General features: G+C 46.4%; 1 protein-coding gene across 1 annotated transcript; it reads left to right on the top strand.

Moving 5' to 3' along the window:
- The first annotated feature begins 5489 nt into the window (after positions 1 to 5489).
- Positions 5490 to 12617, top strand: LOC142360933 (syntabulin-like). Its single transcript, XM_075417249.1, has 6 exons — positions 5490 to 5578; positions 8498 to 8520; positions 8854 to 8956; positions 9837 to 10040; positions 10617 to 10766; positions 11621 to 12617. The coding sequence occupies exons 1-6, from the start codon at positions 5490 to 5492 to the stop codon at positions 12615 to 12617; spliced, it is 1566 nt and encodes a 521-aa protein (XP_075273364.1).
- Positions 12618 to 12751: the final 134 nt, after the last annotated feature.

The raw sequence follows: 12751 nt of genomic DNA, 5'->3' as shown, positions 1-12751 counted from the left end.
TCCCCGGCCTCCAGAACCCTGCAGACAAATGAACACAAGGACATCGCAAACATGAACAGCTATAGCACAGTCAAGCAAAGAGTGATTTTTCAGTCCTTCTGGCAAGTCAGTCCTCCATAGTCAAGAACAACAGTGAAGGTCATCAGTACATTTCAGTCAAGAAGAAAAAAAAAGAGGACGTGGCCAACAGGCTGACTGCGCAGAGGGAAAAGGAGGAGCGTGTGGCAGCAGGAGGGAAAGAAGCAAACGCAGGGGGTGTGCAACATCTCTCAAGGAACTCCAACTGACAGAAAAGACAATGAGAGAGCAGCAGCTAGACAAAAGGTTTAGGAAAAAGGCTTTCATGTCTGTTGGGGATAAAAATCAAGACAGAGGAAGGAGGAAAGAAGATACAGCAGAGGAAAAAAGATGGCACAGATAGCAATGCATGGGATTTTAACACGCAAGAGGCTCCGTACGAGCGCACCGAATACTTGCTGGCATTAACTCAGCACATGGAAGACAAGACAGGAGTAATTCCTAGAGCAGCTTTGCTCCAGCACCGGCACAGAGATGGAGGGAAGAACAGCAACAGAGTGCGAGTGCAGAGCAGGAGAGGGAGAAGCAATGCAGGAGGGCTGACGTGCAAGAGGGCGGCAACACCTCGCAGTTTCTAAAATGGCTGCAGACTCAAAAAACAGTTGCGCCTTGATGATATATTCAGGGCCTTTGGTCATAACTTTCTATTAACTAGCCCGTGTTCTATTATTTTTAATAAATATTTATTTCCATCTCTTTTACATTGTCTCAGAAATAGCAATAGTAAGCGCTGAACTAACTTTTCTAAAAGATGAGATGTAGCTTCCAACAGGTTGCACCTGAAGCAGGCAACAGATAGTAGGTTTCCCTGCTCTGCGTCAGTAGTGAAAGAATTATGATTCGTACCTCCTCGCTTCACCAGAGCGGTTAAAAGGACAGACACTGCTTGTTATTGAAGCGTATTCACAGACTTTCTCCTTATCTCTCACCCTCCGCCAGATACTTTGGTCTGCTTGCCATGCCCCTGTGTAGTCTGCACTGACTGTCATCATCCACTCCACTCCAGCCAGAACACTAGTGCAGAAAATCTGCACAAAAGTGTGTCTTGTTGACTTCTAAAATGTATTTCAAAAATCAGCATGTCTCAAGGACTTCTTTTATCTATTACAATTGCCATCAAATCAGTTGACTTGTGCAAGATCTTCAGCAATATGACAAGCATGTTAAACATGTTGAAAAACTTTTCTCGGTGACTAAGGCCACTAAAGGCTAATTCTTACTCTCTTGCTTTCTCAAGGACTTCTCTGTAGAACAAAATTTGTGTCAGAATCTACTTACAACTCTGTTAAAGATTCTATTTTTCTAGGCAGAGATGATCTAGTCATAAAGCCCCCCCTTCCCTTCCCATTCTTTTACAGGCAACAAGTCTCAGGCACCGAATTTGCCGTCTTCACTCTTCTGTCACAGGAGAAGAAATCTGTACAACCCGTGAGTTCAGGGATAAGAGCATCCACGCAACAGAAGATGGGCAAGGCATTCACTGAAGCTCTGAGATGGACATCAGAACCACAGGCATTCCCCTCCACCCCCACACCTCTCCTTCCAGCAGACATTAGCTTTTCTTCTGCACAAAAGCGCTGTTGTCCGCTATGCACGCTTTTCCCAGAGGAATGCCACTGGAAACACAAACAGTGAAAAGTGCTGTTAACTGAACAGAGAATTTTCACACTAGCTTTATTCACTACACAATCTGTTTTGTTATACCGCCTATGCAAGGGGTGTAAGGTGTCAATAAACCCATAGCTGACGAGAGCAAAGGAAAAAAACACCACAACAATCCGCTCATTTTACTCCCCCACTTCGTCTAGAACACATCACTGAGTGGCACAGGGGCAACAAGGACCCATACTCCAAGTGGCACATTGCAGCTCTCTCCTGTCTTGCATAAGTAGTAAGAGACTGGCATAAGGAGGTCACTCCTGCTTTGGAGTCAGTTGATTTTATATGAAAAATCTGCTAAGATGTTTGCAGGAGGACTTTAAAAATAAAAATGAAGCTTCACTCACTTGAAAAAGTGAAATTTAACACAGATTCGGTAAGAATAAAGAATTATTTATTAGAATAAAGAATTCTAATTTAGAGTAGATTTTCTTATATTCCCCACACCTCTGAATTCATGCAGAAGGGAAGAAGCTACCTACACCCCAGCCAGCGTGTGGAGACAGCGGAGTTCCAAAAAGCCTTACGAGGTGTTAAGCAATGCTGCTATTCGTCTGCGATTCTGAAGTGAGGAGAGTCACAGCAGACCATGTTTCTTCTCCCCCTGATAAATCGCAGGACGCAGAACTGCTCTGCACAGACAAGTGCTTTCCGTGCCATCTACTGGCTGAGTCATTTTATTGGACTTCAGTTACGCCCAAATGAGAAGAGACCTTTGCAGCACCACAGGCAGAGGAACAGAAGTCACAAAAGAATTCAACAAGTAGCTTACCACACAGTGACTGCCTCTCCACTCGTTTTTCACTTGGTCGTTACTCAAAACATTGATCTCTACTCCAAACCTCCTGCATGTTTTGGACATTATGCTACTACCGTCGAGGGTCAGAAAGGTTTCATTTCTCCATAAAGGAAGAGCCTACGACAAACTGCAGCCATATCTGGCTCACTTTGTCCGGGTTCCAAAGCAAGGAGTTCAGCACAGTCTGGACGGAATGATGTAAGTTGTTTAAACCAGGAAAGGACCCATGCCTGGTGTCACTCGTGCTTTGCATTCCTAACACAAGTTACGTCCAAAAAGACCTAAACCTCTCTCCTCAGTTAGCAGAACACTAATTATAATCACAACACTGTTAGAGATATGCTTCTTCTAGGATGTTTTTATTTACTGTATGCATACTGAAAAACTGTAATAAGAATGGTTTCATAGCATTTGGTCTTTGACCTCACCGCAATTAAAATGCACCACCATTTAGCTTACCTGTTCCCACTGGGAGGAAAAACTTCATTGGTATTAGAAAGTCGAAAGGTGCAGATAGGTATCTACAATTTGCAGAACAAGCCAACATCGAACTAACTTCAGTGAACTGAAAATCCAGTTTATCATCCACTACGCTGCTTCGTCACTGACTGGAGAATTTCAGTGCATCCCAGCCCAGAACCTGCCGGGGGGGGACGGGGGAGCGGGGCAAGGAGTCAACAGAGTGCAGGAACTTCTCAGGCACTAGTAGCCTACTCCTCAGCACTGTCCGCCAGCATGCTTCGATTCCAGGAAGCATGTGGCTTACTACGCATGCTCCTTGCAACTGCTCGGCATCTGCACTGAGTCACCAGTGACGTGCAGAAACAAAGTCCACAACTCACAGAGAGTTATAAAGCAGGTATGTTTCTTATGGCGCCGGGTGCAAGGGGGATCGTTCCTCCTGACTTGCACACCAAGTCACAAAGCATGCACCTATTTATTACAAAGTTTATCTAAGTAGGCTGGACTATTGTAATTGTTTCTAGGAATAGGCGTGATTCTTGTAATTATTTCTAGGAATTCATTATCACCCAGATCCGCAGCTTTGCAAGGCACAATTTGTGCTTTTCCTGCCCTATCCTTCATGTCTCCATACCGTGCCGTTTCACATCTAGTGAGTTAATAGGAATGAAAGAATGAAAAGAGTAACTTATAACAATTAGTATTCCATTAGAAATGTCATTTAACTTTGAGCCGTTGTAAGCGTTGTTGTACTCAGCATGTGTTGCCAGTATGTTCTTCTCTGCTTCTTGATAGTGAATTTGTCAAGTCATAAGTGTGAGCCGTGGGTTAGGATGTCCCAGTCTGAACACAATCATCTTTGCAGGCTTTAGGACGGTTAGGAATTTGAGGAGAGACAGGTGGAGCAGACTGTGTTGGACTGAAATTGGTTCTGAGTACGGTGCAGGTGCGGTTGCTTTTTTACTCAACATTGGAGCTGACTGTAGTTAAGAAAAAGGAGGCAAGGGAAGTGACCCTGGGCATCTGGGAATATGACAGTTCGAGTCAAATAAGCTAAACAGATTAGACTGGAAATGCAGGTGTTAGCTGCAAATGATGGCTAGATGTTAAAAATGCCTAGCTGGTAAAATGTAATGCTATTCCCACTTATTACGTTGCCTTGTCTGGTATGTGAGGTTTAGATTCCCAGGAGACTAAATGTGCAGGAACTTCTTCTTGGGGACACCCTGTGCAAGCAAATAGTGGTGGTGAATTAATCCGTTAGGGTAAAAATAGCAGAATAGTTTATCCATATTGCTACTCTACTTCCATACGTGTCTGTACTCTAAAGGCAGTCGCTTTGGTTGTTTTAAAAACAAAATGTAAAAGCTGTGATTGAAGTTATGTTACTGACATGTGGCCATATGACTTTACAGATCTCTTGTCAGCTCGCTCCCTCTCTTCAGTAGAGTGGTGTGGGAATAATAGTGTCTGACACTGATACGTACCTATGTATGTGCTTCACTTCAAAAACAGAGGAGTTGGTGTCTAAGTTCTGCAAGAGGAATGCCTTAGAGGTAGCTCTGGAAATATACTTCACCCTCACGAACTTGACTTTTCTGGTTGCAGAAGCATGCAATGGTAGGACTTTGTTTTCTCTTGGGAAGACTGATAAAGTATCAGAAAGACACATTTGACTGGTGCATTTGTGCAAGAACATTGTATCTTGTATTTGCATGGCTTTTGTTCGTTCCCTGTACCAGATTTCTGCAAGCAGTGGGAAGAATAATAGAACTGTTGTCCCCGTTGTTCAGGAACAGTGGTACAGAACACCAGGTTACCGAACGTGCTAACTTGAGTAGATCCTGTGGCACGCAAAGAGCTTCCTTGTTCTTCATAACTGCTAGTCGGTACTTCTACCTCTTACGTTGAAATACTTTTTAAAATGCTGCTGGTGTACTATGTATTTGAAGGCAAACTCACATTCATTGGTTGTTGGAAAAAAAAACCAAACAAAACAACAAAAAATACTCAAGAGAAAACCAGTATTTGGAGGTAGCAATCTGGCTTGACTGATCCCTAAAATAAATGGGCGTGCCTCATTTGAAAAGCAGGATGGTGCAAAGGTAAGAGCGATGAGAAGACTGGTGACTTCAGCGTAATGTGTCTCTCTTTCTGCTGTCACTTACTTAGCAGTACTTTATAGCCCACATTCCAAGACTGCGCCTTTCTGGGACAGGGGAAATGAAGAACAAGGCTATGTCAAAGAACATTTATCTCGGTTACAAATGCACGATTTCATCAGAGTACGCCGTGCTCCCATCCTGCAACCAGTCATAACCTTGCTTGCGCTGTGAAGGTGGGAAGGTTTGTGCTTCTGTTCCTGAGACTGTGCAGATAGTTCAATGTGTGGCTGCTGTCATGTGCATAAGCATACTGAAGTGGGGAAATGAGCTACACCTGATTCAGTGTTCTTGAAATATGTGGTCATAGAACAAAAAATGGACTGAAGATGGACCGGAGAACGTACGGTCGTAGGCAAGGTGCTCCATCATTTGCTATCAACTTACTTCACTCGGTCCTCGGTCCTTACTTCACTCGGTACATATGTTCAGGACCGAGTGAAGTAAGTTGATAGCAAATGATGGAGCACCTTGCCTACGACCGTACGTTCTCCATGTCTATGGAGATACATAGTGGTCAATGACACATGCTTCTGGAAGGCTTTCCACCTGCTTCTTAAAACCTCACCTTGGCAAGCAAAAACGAGGATGTCGTTGAACATGTGTCATCTTTCCCCGATCTAAGTGCATGGTTCAAATGCTACACTTCTGTCCCACACCTGACAGCAGACAACGTAACCATCCTGACATTCGGGTCCAATGGCACACAACGCTTGTTTCCTCTACAGTTTTCATCTCACTCTTCTCCCTTTCTTACACATGGACCTCGTAATATTCTTTGGGACAGTAAAGTTCCTGAGATCTTTTCTTCCTTCTCTTTGCCTTTCATTTTCGGCCTACACAAAATAGCTACTGCTGCTGTTTTGAAATCAAAGTGTTTCCGGATAATGATGCTCCATGCACTGAGCCCTCCTGCATATTTTACTGATGGGATCCGCTTTAATTTCACATCCGTTGCTGTGGAGTGGTGCAGATTTGCTGGAGTTGCCGGCACAGGGAGCTGCGAAGGACCCGGTCGCCAGGGGTGCCGGAGGATGGGGAGATGTATGCGCACACCTCTCCCTCCAGCAGCGAGGATGCCGTGTCCAGGCACCAGCCCGTGCTACCCTCCGAGCTCGCGTCCTGGAGCCGGGCGTGGAGGGCCGTGGAGTGAGGCTGCTGGGCGGCGGTGGGGTGGCAGGGGCTGCTGGGGGCCCTCTATTTGCATTGGTCCAGCCCCCCGCCTGCTTCATAATGGCCAGGTCTCCATGGCGCCAGTGTTAGGGAACGGTCCCTCCCAGTGGGCCAGCAGACCCGGCACAGCCGGCAGGTCCCCTTGGAGCTCCTCTCTCTGCCATAGATCCCTCGGGGTCTGTGGTCCCGAAGAGCTAACATCTGCACCTGCGGGCCTCCTCGGACAGGCTTCAGGCGCTGTGGGCTGCGGACGGGGAGGTCTCTCCTCATCTGGTCCAGCGACTGGTCCCATTGCTGCGGGAGGCAGAACAGCCTAAAAAGGTGGATCTGCCATTACTTTTCTTCTAGGGGTTACGGCAGCTGTTTTGGGCATGGAGGAGATGTGGATTCACGGTCTTGAGCCAAACTGGGTAGAGCGGAGACGGCTTGTGATTTATCTGACCTCAATTCCCTATCTCTAATGTCGCTGCAATCTTGCTTGCACAAGCGCACTGAGGGCCTATTTTGTTCTAAAGGAGATATGATGAATAAGACCAGTCAATCTAGTGTGCCATCTTTCTAACCTGACGTATAAGCGTTTACTTCAGGAGAAGAGAAATAGTACCTTGAGCTCAGTGGTTATACTGACTAACTCTCCGTTGACTAAAAATGGGAGGCAAGGCTGGCTCGGAGATGGGTGTCTGCGTTAGGGACGTCCACGTTTAGTCAGACGAATTCCACTCCTGTCTCCCGTGTTCCTCGTCAGGTCTCTGACCACTCTGCTGTTAGCTCTTATCGAAGCCAAGTACAATCTCTGTCTCTTTTACATCTCTTGTTTTTTTTTTTTTTTTTTTTGAACAGAAAGGAAAGTCAGTCGTAGACGTTCGGTTGCGGAAGAAAGTTTGCGTTTGAACCACGCATGTATCTTCAAGTAGGTCTATTTAGATGCCTTTTCGTCTTCTGCTCATCCCTGATAAGCTTAGGCACTGTCCGTTTGTCCTGTTTCTCAGGACCCCTGCCCAAGGTGCCTAGCATTGCACAGGGAGATTCTGTATCTCATTTTACACTGGGAATTCCCAGGAATGAAGTATTTGTAGAAGGCAAGCTAAGTAAATTGCACGGAAGTGAAAAAAGCGCTTGGTACCTTCCAAGAGATAATACTGGAATAGAGTCAGAAAACACATGTTTTGAGCAAAAGATACTTAGAAAGCGAAGTAAAACTTATTAGCGTAGAGCTATTGCTTTAGTTTGGATTTACATATGTTTTAGGTTTCAACTTTGAATTTCCATAAATTTGCTTGAATTGTTGTTGAAAACATGTTCAAATAGCCAAGTGTTTCTTTCAAATGGGAAGAAGCAAAGTAGCAGCTACAAAGAGTGTTTCAGCTTTCAGGTGGTCTGCATTTTTGAGCCCAAATCTACAAGTCCCTGTTAAATGACAGTGGCCTAGAAAAACAACCTTGCAATTCTGTGTCGCCAATTTTATAATCCACCCCCCTCTAAAAATTGTATTAGATGTTGCTTAGTAGAGACATAGGCAATTAGTGGTTGGGCTGTGGCCTCTCAAGACATGCATCTCTTTTTGTTCAGAAGACTCTCGGGCTGCAGCAAGCGCCCACAAGTCCCAGCGAAAACGGAGGACGCAAAATACAAGCCAGCAGGTTGCCACGGAGGATCCGGCAAGTAGAAGGTGAAAGCCTGAGTCCCACCTGTCCTACAAAATGACCTGCCCAGCTGTGGGCTGGTGGCACAATCCACCTCCAGTGCAGGGTCTCGATGGCGAGAAGCTGGGCACAGCAGTGCCCGAGGGTACCAACAGGCGTAGCCTTCCCTGGCCACTGCGCTGGCCAAGGAAGCCACCACTCCCCACTCTTGGGTGGACACCCACCCTACTGCTTGCCAGTGCTCGCTCAGCAGGCAGATCCCTTCATCACATTTCAGCTGATTGCATGGTGCAGCAACAGCTGGTAACTTGGGCAGCTGGCAAAGATGCGCTCAGAGGGGATGTGGAGCAGAACTTTCAGTGTGACCCTCCATAAATCCTGATATACCCTGCTAGGCTATACACATTTATACATACACACATGTATGCGTACATCATCTCAGAAACCAAAACAGAAGCGGCTTTCTTCCCAGCAAGGAGCATTTTCATGCGGTTTAAAGCAAGAGAAATCTCTACTTGCAGTTGTGTGCTCCTGAAGGAGCCACGTGAGCAGCCGCATTCGTCTGCTGATGGCTCTGAGAAAGCAAACAGGTTGTCACAACAAATGTGCCTAGCCGACTCCTAAAATGGCTTCTGTAGCGTGAGGGTTTTGTGTCCGAATGTTTTTTCTGCTCTTGTCGAAGTGCCAGTTCTGAAGCAATGTTGAAAATCTGGAACAGATCCAGCGCTTGTCCTCAGGGACGTTTGAAAATTCATGCAACTGCTGAAATTCACACAGGACGGACAAAGGAAGGGTGCTCGTGATTCACCGTTATTTTGAAAACAGTCTTTGAGTTAGAATTTCCATCATGTTTTCACTCTTCCCTTTTCCTTTCCAGGAACTGAAGCCGATTTGAGCTCTTCAAGCAGCACAGGCAGTATTTCAGCACCTGAAGCCCGTGTGACTGCGGCTGGAAGCCAAAGATCTTCTTTTTCTCGCAAGTAAGCAAAGCAGCTTTTGCTGAATCTTGCAAGTGTTGCTAGTGCAAAGACAGACTACTGGGTAAGGTCTTGCAGTTAATACACACACAACTACTATTGTGAGTTTTAAACCAATTTTTTTTGAACATTACTTAAGCGCTCCCTAGATTATATCTCAACAAGGAAAGGTATTGGCTGGGAGCAAAAAACAATACGAAGTATAATTTAAAGCCCTAAAATTACCTGACTTTCAGAAAGAATAGATATCATTTCGTATATTACTATACTGCCCTGCTTAATTGAACAGAAGTCCTCTGTAACAAGGCTCCTTCAGATGCATTGCTGTGTTAGGCGCAGCCTGTGCAAATGCTGCCTCACACAAGGGTTGATGCTGTACTGCACAAAGCGGAAGGAGATGTCTCCTTTGCAATATGTTCTTTTTCAACCGTTCCACTTAACTCTCTATGAAACATGTCAGTGCTGTCACAAACCACAGTCCTGCACTTCATTGTAAAACAATGATAAAATCACCCAAACCGCAGCAGTATGAGGCAGGTTTGCAGCAGCCCCTCACCCACCTGTTCCTTATAAACTGTTCCATTTTCAGAGAAGGGGAAGCTCAGGGGACGTGGGTGATCCGACGGAGTCACTGGGAACTGTGCGATCCGCAGAGAAAAGTGAAAATGGCCAAGGTTTCCCTAGGTCACGTAGTTCAGACTGAGCACCCCACAGCTAGTGAAAAAACGTGCAGTGGCTGATGACTTCAGGACTTTCTTGCCGGCCACTCACAGTTCTCTGTCTAGTTTAGTGTTCAGACAACTCTGTGTGTAAAAGAAGACACACAAAGAGTTGCGCGACGAGGATAATCCAATATGCTTTAACCATTCTGGTTCCCCTCCAGTCGTGGCCCTTACAGTCAGAATAACGGATCCTTATCCTGCAAGTCCGCAGCCAGCCCACCTGCTTCCCGTCAGAAGGAGCCTCTGTCAGCCCTGTGCAAAAACCAGCTGACTCCTGCCAACATCCGTCAGAATTACAGGGCTTCTTCAGGCACCAGCAGCAGCTCAGGCTCCTACAAAGGAAGCGACAGCAGCCCAGCGCTGAGGCAAGTCTTTATTTCAGCGTCCCGGTGTTGAGCGCAACGAATTGCCTTCTCTGCTCTGTAACGGGGGCTCGGCTGTGCAAGTTGCCGAGCAGGTCACCGTGCTTCTCAGCATAGGTGTGACTGCTCGTGTTGGTGGCTTGACAGCCAGCAGGCTGCTCCATCCCACGGAAAAACTTGATTGTCTCAGCAGTGTAAAACTGAAGGTTCCTTTCTGTCAAAGCCCTTTGAGTTTTTTTGAGGCGCTCCCTCACCTGGCTGTGTCTACAGCTGGGTGCTTGCTCTTGGGCATGCCACCAATTTCGAGCGAGGGGACAGCTGGGTATTTTAAAGTTCAATGTCTCGTGTGATGTAATGGCACTGACACCAAGCAAAATAAGTAGTAGATTTTGCACTACAGCCACAGATCAGCCGTTTCCTCGAGTACTTTGATTTGCCAGAGGGAGTCACTTGTGCGGACTCTGAGGAGCCCCAGAGGAGGCAAGCTTTGTATCAGTCAACGGGACACTTTTCTTTTGGCTAGGACCGCAGAACTGTAGCAGTGATGTTATGTGACGCTTTGGGTTTTTTTCTTTTCAGGTGTTCAGGGGGATGCCATGCTTGTGGTGCCAACTACAAGATTAAGCCACCAAATCCAGAGCAGTATTTGACTGCTCTGCAGCAGAAAGAAGCTACATTGCGGCATTTGAAAACAAAGCTGAAGGAATCGGAGAGCAAACTTAAAGAAAGGTACATTTCACTTCAGAAATCAGTTAGAAAGGTTTGTTCAGAAGCATCTAGGGGCGGGAATCCTGAACGTTTTTACTCATTTCTGGACCACATAAATTGTTGATGAAGAAATCTGAACTATTATCCGTCTGATGAGGTTGTTTTCAGGTATTTCAGGTTTCATAGCATGTTCAGTGAAGCTGTACCATGCAGCTGAGTTCTGAATATGTCTGACTTTTCTCTTGTTTTGAACTTTCCCAACTGAATAATTTTCAAGGATAATTTTTCACCAGTCTGATTTAGCATTGAGACCTGTGATACATCCAATAGTTTCTACCTGCCAGCATGTATTTCCTGAGTCTCCTGTTCTACCTCACTCCGCGAAACAGGACTCCAAATGTCCCCCTTCTCCCCTAAAGAAAGAAAAGCTCTTACACAGACCAGCGTGCCCGTCTGTGTTTTTGTCGCTTCAATATTGAAGTTTTCTCAGCAGCCCTTTGTATGGACGCTGAGCAAAGAAGTGACAATGTGCATTGCACAGCAACAGATGTCGTCTTTTCTACTAAAACCGCGCCCTCCTGAGAGCCGGCTCTCCGCACACACAACCCAAGCGGGCACACAGCGGGGTCTGAACGGAGCCCCAAGGCAGAGTCCCAGGGACCCTGCGGTCCAGTTCGGGATAGCCCGACCTCTGCATCAGCGAGGGCTGGATCTCACACAGAGATCTCTCCCCACTCGCTTGCAAGCCTTGGAAGGAATCTGCTTCCTTCCTGGAGAGTCTCTGCAGCGCAGCCACCCCAGTGCGCTGGAGCCTCATGTTGTCTCTTGAACTGACCACCCAGCAGAGCTGTTACACCGTTTTTCTTTTGCTACAGGGAAATAGAAATAGCAGAGCTCAAAGCTCAGCTGGGACGCACGAAGGAAGACTGGATTGAAGAAGAGTGTAAGCATGTGGAGGGGGATCTGGCCTTAAACGAAGCAAGAAGCAAAATTAAACAGCTCGAGCAGGTTATTGAAGCCATGAAAAACAATGCTGTTGAGAAAGACCAAAAAATTCAGAAATACTTCTTAGACATCAGCATTGAAAATAAGAAACTGGAATCTTTGCTGCAGAGCATGGAAATGGCTCAGAACAGCTCTGCGATGGACGAGCAGTGCCTGCAGTACAGCTGTGACGCAGAGGGGAAGCCATCAGCGTTGTGTGCCACGATGCCAGAGAGCCTCATGGCAGAGGACCAAGCTCTGGAGGAGGTGGCAGATAGCAGGCTGCTTCTTAGTGAGGACACATCTAATGGGACTGATTCAGCTGAAGAGAGCTGGAGCAGCACAGGTTGTGAGTGGAGTGATCCCGCTCCCTCCAGTTGTGTTGTGAAGAAACTGATGCTTGACAGTGTTGCAGATGAAAAACTAACTTCTTTGCGGCAGGAGGAGAAAAGCAGCAGTGTGATGGTGGAACAGGCCGTCCAGACTGACGCGGTGCCATATAGCCTAGATGTGGAGCAGCTCATTCAGAACGTCTTCAGAGCTCAGGATGCCTGTCCTCCTGTGCAGTCTCTATGCAGGAAGGTGGAGCACAGAGTTGGTGAAAACCATTTCATGAAAGAACTTGATTTTACAGATCCTCATGATGATGAAGCCTTTGGGTATGTCAATACTTGCTTGCAGGCAGGAAGAAAGAGGAGATATTGGAGCAGCAGTCTCCTGAGAGATGTTCCGGCTGTAGCTGCCCCTGTTGTATCAACTGTCATGTGGGCTTTCAGTACTCAGAGAGGAGGATTAGATTACATTTACAATATTGGAGCATTGCTTCGTGGTTGCTGCCTCGTAGCCCTGCACTCTTTACGCCGTATGCTCTTCAGTGTCAAAACTTAAAGTCCACTCTGTCCCCGGGCCCCAGCTGGCCTCAGCACTGAGAATGAGGGATGAGATAGATAGGTCATAAAAAGTTATTGAATATTCTGGCAGAGCCCACAATTTTGCTACATATACCTGTATTGTGTTTTAAC

Source organism: Opisthocomus hoazin, chromosome 3 (assembly GCF_030867145.1).
Source record: "Opisthocomus hoazin isolate bOpiHoa1 chromosome 3, bOpiHoa1.hap1, whole genome shotgun sequence".
Taxonomy (NCBI): domain Eukaryota; kingdom Metazoa; phylum Chordata; class Aves; order Opisthocomiformes; family Opisthocomidae; genus Opisthocomus; species Opisthocomus hoazin.
Note: the sequence above shows the minus strand (reverse complement) of the source record. Positions and strands in the feature narration are given on the sequence as shown.